The sequence below is a fragment of the Thamnophis sirtalis genome, unplaced genomic scaffold, assembly GCF_051295495.1.
Source record: "Thamnophis sirtalis isolate CommonGarterSnake01/CBP01778 unplaced genomic scaffold, rThaSir2_p1.2 scaffold_5, whole genome shotgun sequence".
NCBI classification, from domain to species: domain Eukaryota; kingdom Metazoa; phylum Chordata; class Lepidosauria; order Squamata; family Natricidae; genus Thamnophis; species Thamnophis sirtalis.
This window is the reverse complement of record NW_028261385.1, coordinates 65,117,503-65,133,107: the sequence shown is the minus strand read 5'-3', so window position 1 is coordinate 65,133,107 and position 15,605 is coordinate 65,117,503. Positions and strand designations below refer to the sequence as shown.

Sequence of the window (15,605 nt, the reverse complement as noted above, 5' to 3'; positions counted from 1 at the left end):
AGAACCTATACTAGTGATGGCTAACCTTTTTGTCAAGGTGTGCCAAAAGCAGGGGGAGTGGGGGGGGTCGCACACGTGTATGCCCACACCCATAATGCAATGCCTTCCCCCCAGACATGTGCGCGCACACACACACACACACACACCGCACATGCCCGCAGGTCTCACTGAAGCCTCCGGAATTCCAGTTTGCTCGTTGGGCTGTTTTTCGCTCTCTTCTTCCCTGAAGCCTCCTGAAGCATCCAGACAGAGAAAAACGGCCCAACAGGCAACACAGAAGTTAGTTCCTGAATTTCGGGTGGGCCCCATTGGGCCGTTTTTCACCCTACCCAGGCTTTAGGGAAGCCTCCTGAAGCCTGGGGAGGGTGAAAGATGGCCCAACACGCAAACTAAACGTTTGGGAAGAAACTTCAGGTAGTCAACAGAGGTGGTATGGGTCCTAGTCTAGCAACTCTTCTTCTAGATAACTTTTTAATTATACGCAATCAAGATTACTTTCTGTAAGCCGCCCGGAGTCCTTCGGGATTGGGCGGCCTATAAATAAAATTAAACTTGAAACTTGAACTTTCAAATTTCATTCCTTCTGTCTTTCTGCTTGTGTCTTAGCTTTATTTGAACAAGCTGACTGATTGTCAAAGAAGAGAATACATAAAAGACTCAGGTTATTTTTCTCATTGTTCTTATTATAGTTGCACCAAATATTACATTTCTTGAAATACCATATTCGGACCATCACTGGTGCATTCCATTCAGTGTGAGGGGAAATCCACAACCAGTCTTGACATGGCTGCACGATGGGGCTAAACTGAATGAATCAGAATATATCTGGACCAAAATACATGTTACTAATCGGACAGAATATCATGGCTGCCTTCAGCTGGACAATCCTACTCATGTCAACAATGGCAATTATACTTTGGTGGCACAGAATCAATATGGAAAAGATGAAGCCAACATCTCAGCTTATTTTATGGAAGATCCTGGAGGTAGTAAGTAATAATATAATTAAAACATTGTTGAAGCTTTAAGTAGGTTTTTTAAAATATATGCAGTATATAATGGTAGCATTAGGTGATGACATCACTAAAAAGCAAGCATTCATCTATTTACTTGCAAAAGTAAAGTTAATTTTAGTCCCATACTATTAAGCTAAAAGGTCAGATGATTAAAATGCTAAAAAGCAAAGATATGCAAATATAATATAATCTTCCTCTGAGTGAAAAGCCTTAACTTTCCATGATGACTTAAAGCAGTGGTCTCCAACCTTGGAAACTTTAAGACTTGTGGACTTCAACTCCCAGAGTTCCTCAGCCAGCAAAGCAAAATTCTGGGAGTTGAAGTCCACAGGTCTTAAAGTTGCCAAGGTTGGAGACCACTGGCTTAAAGTATTTCTGCTTAAGATCTTTAGCCAATAATAGAATACTCTTATATGGTTAAATTCATAATAACAATAATATTTTCTTGTTTTCAATATTGCAGTACAAGATTAAAAGTACATTACTGCCACTAAAGGGAGCATTTTCCATCCATTTGCTTGCTTAACTTTTACTTTCTTTTTTTCATCAGTCACCAGGGTCTGCTTTTAGTCACTGATTAGATCAGATGGATTTAGCATAATTTCCTCAACATGAAATTACTGTTTTCCTTTGAATAAAAACAATTAAGTCTTCTTTTCAGATATACTTAAAGCTAATTGCATTTCTTATATTTATCTGTGATTTTAATTAAATGTGATTTAAGTCATATCATCTTTCTTTTTTATCACTACTGCTAGCAAAATTATTAATCATAGGCAACTCTTAAGAATGCTGGGATTTTTTTGTTTCTTCTGTGAATAGATCACATAATCATAGTGGTGGAATGGTTTATAAATTTGCAGTACTATGGGGATGCTTTAAAAAAAAGGTAGATTAATTGACTAGAGGTTGCCTCGCTATGTGTTGTAATACATTTGGAGAAAACCAGCTTGGGGAAGGCTGGATAAGATTTTTTTTCTTCCCCTCAAGAAAAAAAAATGGCAGTACATAAAGAGAAAAGAAATAAAAGTGGATTGAATGAGGACAGGAGATTTCTCTTATTTTCTTTATCTTGCAACTTATAAGAGTATAAGGATAGAATAGTGCTTTATGCCTAATGCCAAGTGAAGAACACTAACCGAAATGATGCATATAATTTATTAATGGCTTTATTACTCAACTTAATATATCTTTAACTTTAACAAAACCTCCTTGACTTCTGAACTTGGAACAGTTCATGCATGGAATGTAATTATCCCTAATAAGAAACAACAATAGATTATTTCAAATTTTGTAAAGGCATGTTCTCTGTTCCCCATATTGTATTTTTCAAGCATAATAATAAATACTGTGACCTGGATCTTGTACAGAGAATGATGGCATCTTGGGATAGTTGTTAAATATTTGATATCCTAGAAATGTGCTTGTGCAAATAGTTTGGGATTCAGATAGTTTGGGATTCAGAACAGAACAGAAAAATAGAGTTGGAAGTGACCTTGGAGGTCTTCTAGTCCAACTCTCTGATCAAGCAGGAGACCCTATATCATTTCATACAAATGGTTGTCCAACCTCTTCTTAAAAACTTCCAATGTTGGGCACTCTCCAATTTTTGGAGGGTTACTTATTGTTCTTTATAGTATAAGTAAATATCAGCTACTTATGATCTGCCTTAAAGCTGTTCCCGCAGTATTCTACATGCGATGCTCTAAATCATATTTCTTCTTCCAATCTAAGGTATCTTCATTGCCCTACAAAGCAGCCCTATGAGACTTCCTGTGCTGCACAGTTGTGCTTAAAATGGGGGAGAGAGCCCTGAAAGGGGTAGATAAACTTGTACCCAGTGGCCTCACTCCTGCAGGAATATGTTTCAACGTGATAAGCATGCCAGAAACTAAAATTCATTTTTTTTTGTTATGTAGTTGGATTATCATCCTTTGGAAAGGATATTAGAATAAACAGTATTTGTCCATCTTTTCCCATTATGTAAATAAAGATAAATGTGAAAAGATAAAATCTGCTGTGATTACATTCAAAGTTTTTGTTGCTATTTAAGATGAATACAAATCATTCTTGGAATCTTAGCATGGCTATTGTTTCTTTGCATTGTCATTGTGAATTGTACATTCTGCACAATGAAACATGACAAGTAGACCCACACCCTGGTATTATATTCATTTCCATGCCTACGTGCTAGCATTAAATGTTACTGGATGTTTAATGAGCAGGAATATGCTCCTTGAGATTAGAATTGATTTTATGTCATCATAGAACTGACAAATACTTGAATAACAGTGGGATCTTATGCTTGTATACTCATAGGTCAGTTTCACTGAGTTTAGTGAGGCATATTCTCACTGAATCTTTAAAAGTCTGTACAAAATTGCAGATTTGGAGGGTATAAGGTACATCTATCTACTTTTTAAGTGTAATTATCACAATCAAACTCAGAAGATCAGTTTCATCTCAAAGATGAAAACATATAATGTATTCTAAGATTCTGTACTGACAGAGACAGGTAGTTAATTATTCTAATGTCTGCTATGTAAATATTTCAATAGGTATCCATTAAATCTAGTAACTATGTTCTGTCTGTTAAAGTCTATTGATGCATGTTACTATGACTAAGAAAATGGTTAGAACTATGCAGATATAAAATAGGTCTATTAAACAAATAAGAGCCTTTTATTGTCAATGGTTTATGGGATGCAGTAAACAATCTACAACCAGCTATTTTATTGTTAGTCCCTGACCAAGAGGAAAAGTGTACAATTAACCCTAAACAGAGTAGTGCAACATAGGAAGGGATTTCATTCTATCCTTCTCCGTTGCTTGGGAGGGTTAAGTGGGGAAAGAAAATAATTTCTAATTTCCCGTAGTATTCCAGAACTTTCATATGCAAGGTTTTTTTCAAGAAAGTATTGGCTTCATTGTACTTTTTAATTATATTTCAAGCCATTTTTAGAATGTTCTAAGGTTGCACCCGTTTTTCATACAAAACTATCACATTGATGTTAGAGAATAATAATACGTTTCAAATATAATTACATGTAATTTTTATTACTAATATTTAAACCAGTTAGTCTTAGAGACAAGTTCATTATCCAGATAATTTGTTAATATAAAATATGTACATAAAACTGTACAGAAGATATATTTTTTGGTCTAGGCACAAAATTCTGGCTTCTGTTCTTCTTCAGAGTAGGTAGTAATATTTTTTTCATTATTATGATTATTGAAATTGTTCCAAAAGTTTCTAGATAAGTAATAGAGGATTAGAATACCAATTTACTTTTAAAATAGGAGACGAAAAATGGTTTTTTAAACAAATGAAAAAAGTCAAACACTTGTTATATTCTTATTTTTTAAAATATGCCTTCTGTTGGCAAGTTCAGATAATTTTTGTGATAACTACAATTAACAATAAAATCACAATTTTTAAAATTTGGAGTAACTCAAAAAGAGAAACGAAAAGATCATCTGGGTCTGGATTCCTCACTGGGATGTATTTATTGTTGCTTTTGGGAATCTTCCCCAGCTTATGTTGGAGAACTACTAAACAGTATATAGGTCACTTAAGTGACAGAAATCTTCTAATGACATTGGTATGCCCTGACCATTATGCAGTGATTCTTCTATGTGAAAAAGTGCTACCATAAGTGCTTCACTAGCACCAAAGAACTGAGTTCTCAAATTTCTGCCAAGTCTTCTAGACCAGTGGCCCCCAATCTTTTAGGCCCCAGGGACTGGTTCCGTAGAGAGGTTTTTCTGAGAACCAGAGTGGGCATGGTTTCACATGCTGCCTGCATCCTGTGGATAGAGCTTTGCTTGATTGCATGGCCCAATTTCTGTCATGCCATGGCCTAGTGCCGGTCCATGGTTGGGGACCCCTAGTCTAGATTCCTTCCTTTCCCAAGGAAGTCAAGACAAAAATAGTCATCAGAAGAAGTCAGTATGAATAAACTAAAGTCTTCCTTTCAGTACCTCCCTTTTTTTTTTCTGGAAAAGCTTCTAGGGCCTTTCCCTTTGAACTTCAAGACCAGGTGGTACAGGTCTTTAGGTAGGCACTTTAGTGTCTCATGAGTAAGCTCACAGAGCTCTTCCTCCACAGAGCAATACCTGGAATGCTGGTTTCCAACCCCAGATGAGACAGAACTTACAGGTAGGCAACCCAGAGTCTCATAAGCAAGCTCGTGTGAGAATTCCTCATAGGCACATAACATATATTATGCTATGCATTTATTTTCTCCAGTGACTAGTAAAATGATCAAGAAATAATTAACATAGTACAAATAATAAGTAAGCTACCTGCATAAGTTGAAACAGGTGCAAAGCAGGGGTGTATGCAAAGCAAGAAGTTGTGTTCTCAGCTCAGAAAAATACAGTCCCACTCAAAACATATGATTGTGTTCTGACAAACAGAAATTGAAATATCTCAAATGTTTTGTCATCTGAACAATCTGAACTTGAAGTAACCCCTTTACTCCCTTGTTTAGTATCCTAGGTGGCGTAGCAGTCTGCGTTGAGTGTTATGTACAACGTGGTGTGCAGAAAAAATGATTTTTAATCTTTTCTTCAACATTATAACAATTTCCAAAACAAATTATGTAAGCAACAATTGTTTCAATGCTTTCTGTAGCCAGTGCTTGCACAACAGCCACAGAACTGATCTCAGCCAAAGAGTGACACCAGTAGATGAATTTCAGCACAACCCCTTTATCATGTCACAACAGCAAAATATATGCTTTTTCCCCCTTACATAATATTTCTGTAAAGCTCTCCATATAACTAAAGCAATGTAGTGCTTGCATTTGACAGTGTGAAAACTGAAAAACAGAACAATATTATCTGTACAACATATACATCATGCACATTTCTACACTTGGCAGTGTGCCTAAAAAAGGAAACAAAACATATGACACATTGGGCAGCTACATAACTTAAAACTCAATTTCAGTTTCTTCACAGCAAAGAATGTAAAACAATAGGAAATTTAACTATCAGGAAATGAGAAGTCTTTTTTCTATGTGCAGTTGGTTGGCCTTTCCAAATGTCCTCAGCTGAACAGCACATAAAATTAGAGGTGGTACACTCTATGTAAGTGAGTTAGTGATGGGGCCTAGCCACGTCATCAGTGCCAATTAATGAATGTTGTGATAAACTGTAAGTGCCTGGCAGTCTGGAGGGTAAGGCTAGGGTTTGATATTTAATCACCCTCAATTGGCTGTTTAGGAAGTCCAATAGCCAATATGTACATGTACCAGGAAAATAGTATGCACTGTGTACCAATAAGTTGCAATAATTGAATTGAATTCTCCTCAAATAAAGAACCACTTCTGAGTTGGGAGCATATTTGAGGGAATGGAGGGAACTAAATGTAGAAGCATAATTAAAGGTAAATGAAAAACACAAGAGGGATAGGAATCCCTTTCCCACCTTCTTTCTTCTTAACCTCTTGATTCACTAATTAATTAACCTACACAGTATGATTAACTTTGGAGCATACGGTGGGAGGGCAATTGTCTAGGCAAGCAACAGTACATTCATCTATGAATTTCAGTCTCAAAATCTGACTATAGTCTTTACTTCTCTCTCCATTCCAGGAGCAACATTCCAAAGTGGCTTCAAATCTTTTGAGCATGTGACTTTCACTCTATCTTATCCTCTCCTTAAGTAGTTGTGCCTATTATTTTATTATCTATGCACTTTCCAAGATTTCTATGTTTTTAAGGAAATTAAAAACAAAAACAAGTGTGGTATGTTGGAACACTCAAAAATTGAAACAAACACCCCACTTTGTTCCAAGCTCAGAACATAGCACTAGAATATGGTGGTTTTTTTTCCAGAACTTGGAATGTTCCAAGCTAGGATACCTTTCTAATGCAAACACATGTTACATGCTTGGGTTTATTTGTTCATCAGATAATTGGGAGTGGGGTGTGGAGACAGGCTTCCCAAATTAGGCTAATCTTGTGACAGTAACATTATAGAAGAAAAATGTCTTTGTTGATCTTCAGTAAAAAGTGATTTTTTTTCTTGACGCAGATGTTGATTTTATGGACTGAAAATATTTTATTTTCAAGCTTAAATTTGCACAGCAGATTTCAAATGAATGACCAATTTTTTTTAAAGTATAATGTACGAAACATGTTTAGTATCACAACCTTCCCTAACATGGTATCTTCCTAAATATATTTTACTATAGTTGTCAGCTTTTATTAATTGTGAATTATGGAAATTGTATTACAACATACTTGGAAGGCACTAAGTAAGGGAAGCTGCATTAAGGAATGGTGTAGAACTATTCAGACTGTTGTATTATTTTCTTTCTTTCAGAAAAATATTGTTTTATACTTATAGATTCTCCGATAGAAATGATCCCAATTAAAATCTGAATTCTAATTTTATGAAAATTGTTGAATTAGTATATTATCAAAGTGAAATCCATTTGTGGAGTAAATCTGTGGAGTAAATATTGTCTCCCTACTACAGTCCTCCTTCATGCACTTACTCCCATCATGGAGTATAGAGTGTCATTCCAGATCTGAGTTCAGGCAAGGCCTGCAGTAGGGAGAAATAATTAGGAATACTTTGCTATGTGTAAAAGGGATCACTTTTGGTTTGGGATTTTGCTTCCATGACCAGGAAAATTTAGAATTAATAATTTGCTTCTGGCAATGGTAAACTCAGTTCTGCGTTAAATATAAAGTAGTTTGTATGCCTAAATGTGATGCCATTACACAAGTTGTTTCTGTTAACTATGCCGCTATGATATATTTCTTTTTCTTTCTGTTCTGTAGGTAGTCCGTTCTATGATCATCCTGGTTACATTGGTATATTTTCATTTTCTATTTTATATATCTCTCTCTATATATAAATATGTACATGACATGTAATAATTAAATGTTTGAAAGACAAGATAGATGTTATACTCTGATGTGATTTGCATGCTGTTTAAATATCACTAGAAATATTTATGTTAGGCATGATTCAGCCACGGTTAACATTTTTAGTATCATTAATTTGAACTTTGGAGATGTTGACATATACTTAATCCTTTCATTAAAAATGATGGTGCTATCTTGCTGATTTCTCTAAATCAGAATAGTTTTTGCAAATGAAGGTGGATATGCACGTCCCAGGATAATGTTGCAAGATCCAATCTGGGTTGGTCACCTGGACTACAGTTTTTTTTGTCTTCCAGCACAAGTCTGAAATCTTGGAAGACAAAACCTCTAGTCCCGGTGGCCAACCCAGATTGGATCTTGAAAAATAATTTTCTTCATTATATTCATTTAAAATGTCATGACATCACCAGTGGTTCACCTCGAAATGCTTTGGCAAAGATATAATTATGCAGTAATAATAAATTCATAGTGATACAATATTAAAAAAAATCCCCATTCCAGTTTCTTAGTGTTCATAGAGAGGTCATTGTAATTTTTATTTTTTATATATATTTTGATCAATCTTGACAACAAATCTTGTTTTATTTTTGAGATCTTAATGCCCCTCAACCCAAAGAAAAAACATACTGAATTAGCATGAGAGAATCCATTTTTAAAAATTATTATTTTTTTTATTATGCAATTTCTGAGATAATCCATTTTTTATTTGTTGTTATTAATTTCAGTGCACAATATGGAACAAAAATTGTACGACGTATAGTGAGCTATCCAATGTTATTAATAAATAACAAATTAATATATTTCTCAGAGCACTGTTTAAATTTCAAGGTGCTTTGAATTTTCAGTTTTTTATACAAATTTTGTCTGGAAACTTTATCATCATTTCCTTTTATATGAAGAAAGTTAAGGCTTCAATCCTATACATATCTATCTGTAAGTAGGGGTTTTTAAAGAAAAACTTCGCTTACTGAGAAATGCCACAACCATCTAAACTAGTGGAATTATTTTAAAGAATACTAAATAGTTCTCAATTAGTTTTGGAATCCATACTTTTATTTCATAATAAAATTGGACTGTTTCCTAAGATCAATAAACTATTTTTTTCTTTCACATGCCTTTATATTATTCTAATTATTAAGAAAAAATTAATACAGCGTAATTACAATCTAACAATTTTTCTACTAACTGAAGGAAAAACTCATCTTAATTGATTTGCATTGACTGAAGACTGAAATCCGATATCTGCTCAAGCTTCTCATTTAAAGACTAATAATACTGTATGTAGGACTCACATACTAATTAAAAGTGCAGTGATATTATTAGGCACATATTTTAAGTTCTATCTTTTTGTATAATTGCATTCATCCTTTTGAAAGTCCATCTTAAACAATGTTTCTATACTCTCTTATGTGCTGCCAAAGTAGGAGAGCTGCTTTATCCTGATAAATAAATACATATTTTTAATTGTGAATTAGTCAGACTAAAAGTTAAAGGAATATGGCTTTATTCCATATCATTAAAATTGTATTTATTGAATTATAAATGATTCACAAAAAGATTCAAAATTTATAAAATAAAAGGAATAAACAACAAAACTACTATAACATAGACCTCTTTCTTTCAGGACTTCAGCCATCCATTCTTTTCTCCCTAATCTCAGTTTTCATTTCTTACCCCCTTTCTATCCCCTTAATACTTAGTTAGCATTCCAGGGACATTGAATAAAGGATCACAGGTTGCTTTGGGTTTCCCCTGCTTTTCCGTAGTGCTAAAATTAATTTGCTCTGTAATATTTTTGGAAAGTGATGGAAACCAATAGAAATTGTGCTTTATAACAGAAAATAGGCCTCATCTGAAATAGGTTTTAGTAAGACCTTTAATACATTTCCCCCTATTAAATCTAGCAGCATTGCATTTATATCAACCATTGCTCTCGCTTACAATTATCTTCATAGCAGAACATCAGAAAGTCCTTTCCCCCCATTGGCTGGGCGCATTTTGCAATCATCACACAATGGAGTTGTGGTAGAACTAGGTATGTGAAGGGATCTCATGCATATTGGACTCCCTAGACAACAAATGTTGGACAAATTCAGGAAACAGTTGCACTTTCTTTTCTCCAGTGAAGCGACTGAATTTTATTTTTTACTCTAGTGGAATGCAGATTTGATCAATAAGTAATTACCCTTTAAGCTGGCAAAACTTCATTAAATTCAGTGCTAGAATTCTAATTTAAATAAGAGAAAATAACAACATATACACTGTTTTGGTTCTTTAGTTCTGAACCTTTATAGTTTTAAATATTTTAACAGCCCAACAAATTTCATCTTTGCGGTGGTTTATTAGAATAGAATGGGATGGAATGGAATAGAATAGTATAGCTTTATTTGCCACACAAGCCAACGTGTGATTGGACACACAAGGAATTTGCCTTTGATGCATATGCTCTCAGTGTACATAAAGGAGAAAAAGAAAAAAAACTTATCAAGAATCATAAGATACAACACTTAGTTATAGTCATAGGTTACGAATAATCAAATCATACTAGGAAAAATGTCTTTTAATGATTAAAATACAGTATAGTAGCAATGCATATTAAAATATTATCTAATATTTTATATTTCTAGATACTTGATATTTTTATGCTATTAAGTGTGGTGAAACATGTTTTCAGATTGTATACAAAAATTAGGAAAGTTCTCTTCTTAGAAGATGAGAGGAAAGGGGAGAACAGTTGGAGTGTAATATTTGTTTGGATTTACAGAGGGCTAATATCACATTTAATCCTGATTCAGTGTTAGGTAGAAGCTCAGTTAGTTTCATCGACTTCTTTTTCTTCCTCCTTCCCACCACCTCCCCAAACTGTCAAAAGTTATATTAAAATAGTTGCCAGCAATGCAAATCAACTTGCTAAAGGATAAATGATAGGGAACAAGATATTTCAGAAAAGTAAAAATGTTTTATATAGTTTGGGAGGAGAATGACATTACATAAAGTGATTCCCTAATAATAAAACAAAGAATGCATATGAGTAAAATTATTAGTTTTGCTCAATCAGTTTGGATATATCATTCTCTCCCACCCCAAAAGTCATTAAAATTATATAAAAGAATGAACTCAAGCTGTATAATTTTAAAAGTGTTATATACAAAACATTTTGCATGGTACCACCTGGTACAAAGTGAAACTAAATATTCCCTTCAATGTTTATATAATTACACCAAACATTCTACCTGAGAATCCTTTATTTTTAGTTTTCAGAATTCTCAATCACATGATCAGATATTTCTCCTTGCCCTTTATATTTTGGATTCCTATAAAGTAATGCAACAATTTCCTATTTGTGTCATTCCTTTATAACTCTTGTAATTTCTAGGAAGACACTTTATTGGAGAAAACTTAAATGCAGGTAGACCAAAACTTAACAACACTTCATTTTATGTTCAAAATTACAACAGCTAAACAACACTAAAAAAAGTGACTTATGACCATTTTTCACCAGAAGAACGTTGCAACATCCCCATGGTCACGGGATCAAAATTCAGGAGCTTGGCAACTGACTCACATTTATGACGCTTGCAGTGTCCTGGTGTCATGTGATCACCTTTTGCAAACTTCTGACAACCAAAGTCAATGGGGAAACCACATTCACTTAACAACCATGTAGCAAACTTAACTGCAGTGTTTCACTTAACTAATGTAGCAAGAAAATAGGGCAAAACTCACTTAACAAATTTCTCATTTAGCAACATAGATTTGGGGCTCAATTGTGGTTGTAAGTTGAGGACTGTATTAAAAAAAATAAAGAATGGCAGTTTGATGGGACAATAAAGTCCCTAATGTGCCACTGAAACTTCATTTGCATCTTCCTTTGGAATTTTATGACTTTCTTGAACCTTGAGAGGAATTCTGCTTGCTAATTAAGCCTATCAGGATATATTCTTTGCAAGTGTTTAACAGCATTTGCATGCTTACATTTTTAAAATACATATAGGTCATGGGCTAAATTTCTGACTTCTAGTTTTGGAAGGCTAGGCTGAAAGCCTTTTCCTTTATAAAAGGAATTTCTCACCAGTTTCCACTCTGGTTAGTCAGATAGGGTAACTTGTCTAATACCATCAGGAGCAGATGGGTGTAAAAAAAATCCTAATAGAGACAATACTGGAAACCAATCCTTCTCTCTCCCTTCTCCCTGTTAATATTTTAGGATCTTTACTACCAAATAAAAATCTCCAAAATGTAAATATTGTTTTGCAGATATAACCCTGCAATAGCTAACACATCTATGTAGACTCAACAGTCACCAGATTGCAGAAGGTTGATTTATTCTCTACACCAGTGTTTTTCAACCTTGGCCTACCTGAAGATGTCTGGACTTCAACTCCCAGAATCTCCCAGCCAGAAGAGCAGAGCTGGCTGGGGAATTCTAGGAGTTGAAATCCACACATTTTCAGGTAGGACAAGGTTGAGAAACACTGCCCTACACCGAAGGAAGAGCTAAGAAATGTTTTGTTTGGAAGATTTGTACAGTGCCATACAAGGGGCCATTTACTACAATCTTCTCATCCACTTGATATTCAAGTCACATCACAGAATTATAATGAATTGCAGGAATTAAAACCATTCCTATCCTGCTTGGAGGATTAAATAATTAATCCTGATTTTAAACAGGTAGTATTCCTCACAGTACTGTTATTATTATGACACACCTAGACCAAGGAGAGACTAATCTCTGAATTTAAGTTCTCTCAAGTTCTCATTTGTGCAGTCTTAATTTTGTTTCATCACATTTCTGTATCAGTTGAAGAAATTTCAAAGAAAATTAATGCGACCATTATTGAAGAGCTTTTAAAAAAAAAATTATTTTGTCTTTCCAAATTCCTACACGAATTAATTTTTTCCATATTGCATGGAATATTAGCTGGAAGTAGATTTTTTGCCAGTGTGGAATGTTTTTGCATTATGCAATAATTTAATTTTTCTTGTATTGATATATTTTGTTATATTTCATCTTAAAAACTTCTCAGATTTACTACATTAAAAATATCCCCACATCTATTAAAATCTTTGTATTTCGCTTGAAAATGGGTTCCTTTTTCAGATGTAAATGTATGTTTGTATGTTTATTATACTTGTATGCCGCCCTATTCCCAAGGGACTTAGGGCGGCTAACAAATAAGTGGGGAAGGGGGAGATACAAAAAACAAACAAGACAAAAACAAGATCCAAAAAACAGATTAAAAGCTACACAACAATCACAACAATTCAAGTGGGGCTGGGAACTCATCAGCCCCAGGCCTGCCAGAACAGCCAGGTCTTGACGGCTTTGCGGAAAGCCTGAAGGGTGGTGAGGGTCTGAATCTCCATGGGGAGATCGTTCCAGAGGGCTGGAGCAGCCACAGAGAAGGCCCTCCCCCGAGGGGTCGACAGTCGACATTGGCCAGCTGATGGTATTCGGAGGAGGCCCAATCTGTGGGATCTAATTGGTCATAGGGAGGTAATTGGCAGGAGGCGGTCTTTCAAGTACCCAGGTCCGATACCATGTAAAGGTACACAGAGAACCCACAATCAATGGCAGATCAGAAGCATCAGAAAAAGCTAGGGAATTTCAGTTGTGTCAGACAGTCATGGGTGTTTCCACAGCTTTTTTTACAGATATCTCCATTTTGTCTAGTATTCTGTCCCATAGTACATATGAGTGTAGCTTCTCTCCCTCCCTTTAAATATCTGCACATCTCTTCCATTCTTTCCTGTAATCTTCATTCTGAATTCACGCACTGTAGTCCTAAACAGGTCATATAGCAACGTGGCAAATAAGTAGACAGAATTGAATAGTGTGTTCCTAAATCTTTGCAAGTTTTAATTGTAAGTGTTTAGCTATTTTAGCAGAAACCCCAAAAAACTTTATAATACTTAAAAGAAAATAAATATGTTCTTTCTCTTAGAAGATTATGGAACACCAACAAATGATTTTGAAGACACTACAAATAATAGTAACCAAGTTACTTCTACGGATGTGTCAAACAAAGACAATGAAGATAGCATCACTGTAAGTATAAACATGATTTCCTGGTTTGTAATCACACCAGACTTTCTGACTAAGAATCTAGTTGGCCTAGAATATTTTAGCTTGCAAGAAGACATTAATTTGCATGTACCCTGGAGCATTTAACTGTGGTTTTGTAACCTGAAGCAATTTTTTAAGGACAAGCTGGTCAAATTTAGACATAACATTATTTACATAATTTGATTCATGCATTTCAGCTGATAATAGGAAATGGTGGCTCCCAAACCACAAGAATGCAGCTTTCATTTACTCGTTGAACTTGTTTTCTTTAGCATGAAAAATAAAGCATAACTGAAAGGCTGCAGTGCACCCTTAAATAATTGAAATGACTAGAAAGTTGGCACATCTTGGTTTAAAATCATGTTCACATTTCCTTCGTTTAATTTTCTCCAGCATTGTGTCTTCCTCCTGACCTTGGATTACACTCTCCAGATGTTTATGCTTTGATTTTACTACTAAGATCGGAGTTCTGGTACTTGTAGTCCAAGCACATTTAGAAGGTGTCAAGTTAGAGACTAAAGTTCTGCCTTAGGCACAATAATAACAGGATGTCCTTGGCCCAATCACGTTCTCTCAGCCCTAGGAAGGAGGCAATGGCAAACCACTTCTGAAAAATCTTGCCAGGAAAACTGCAGGAACTTGTCCAGACAGTCTCTGATAATCAGACATGATTGAATGGAAGAAACACCCCATCAACCCACCCATTCTATATGTTTGAGAATTTTGCCAATATATTATATTAATATTAATAGATAATAATATAATTACCATATTTTTGGAATATAAGACGCACCGGATTATAAGACACAGCAAGATTTTGAAGAGGCAAAATTTTTAAAAAGTTTTGCACTTTGCAGGTCTCCCCAAATAAACAGCCCGTTTTTCGTGAAAACGGGCCCATTTTTTGTCAAAAAAAGAGCATTCATAGCCATTAGGAGGCTTGTAGGGTGCTCCTTGGGGCTGGGGGAGGGGCAAAAATGAGAAGAAAATGGCCCACTTTTTGTTCATTTTTGCCCTCCCCAGGAGCACTCTGGAAGCCTCCTAAAGGCTATGCACGGCCATTTTTGCAAAGGGGACGAGTTTTCAGGAGGCCCAAAATGCTATATGCAATGTATAAGACGCACCCAGATTTTAACCCTCTTTTTTGAGGGAAAAAGGTGCATCGTATACTCCAAAAAATACGGTAATATTTTTAGAACAGTGAAACTTGAAAAAATTGTGCAGTTTGATTTATTATTGCTTGTTTTTTTTCTTAGGTGTATGTTGTAGTGGGGATTGCTGCATTGGTGTGCACTGGCTTAGTTATTATGCTCATTATTCTCAAGTTTGGAAGACATTCTAAGTTTGGAATGAAAGGTAAGACGACTGCTTTTAATTCTTCTTTCCATATGTTTCTCTGCTGATTGTTTTACGTAATTATTTAGACAATTAGAGGCATACATGTTTGTTCTCCTATTCAAAATGGTTATTCAAATTGTTTAAACATGTAAAGGTAACAGTGCAACATTTCTTTTGAATTCCATGATTTGCAGTGGATTGATGTATGGTAATTGGTTCTGACATACAGAAATTATTTTACCTGCAATGCAGGTTCCACTTCACTTGATATATAGTAAT

At 35.0% G+C, this 15,605-nt stretch overlaps 1 protein-coding gene across 7 annotated transcripts in view; it reads left to right on the top strand.

Annotated features, from left to right (window-relative positions):
• NTRK2 (neurotrophic receptor tyrosine kinase 2) overlaps positions 1 to 15,605 on the top strand; it is a 197,893-nt gene that overhangs the window by 48,974 nt on the left and 133,314 nt on the right. For 4 of the 7 annotated variants that reach the window (XM_087715937.1, XM_087715936.1, XM_087715939.1 and 1 more), the window contains exons 9-13: positions 690 to 989; positions 5,125 to 5,175; positions 7,814 to 7,846; positions 13,867 to 13,970; positions 15,245 to 15,344. In XM_087715937.1, coding sequence (XP_087572063.1) covers positions 690 to 989; positions 5,125 to 5,175; positions 7,814 to 7,846; positions 13,867 to 13,970; positions 15,245 to 15,344 — 588 coding nt within the window. The remainder of the gene's footprint in view (positions 1 to 689; positions 990 to 5,124; positions 5,176 to 7,813; positions 7,847 to 13,866; positions 13,971 to 15,244; positions 15,345 to 15,605) is intronic. The other 3 variants (XM_087715938.1, XM_087715940.1, XM_087715941.1) reach the window with 3 other exon arrangements.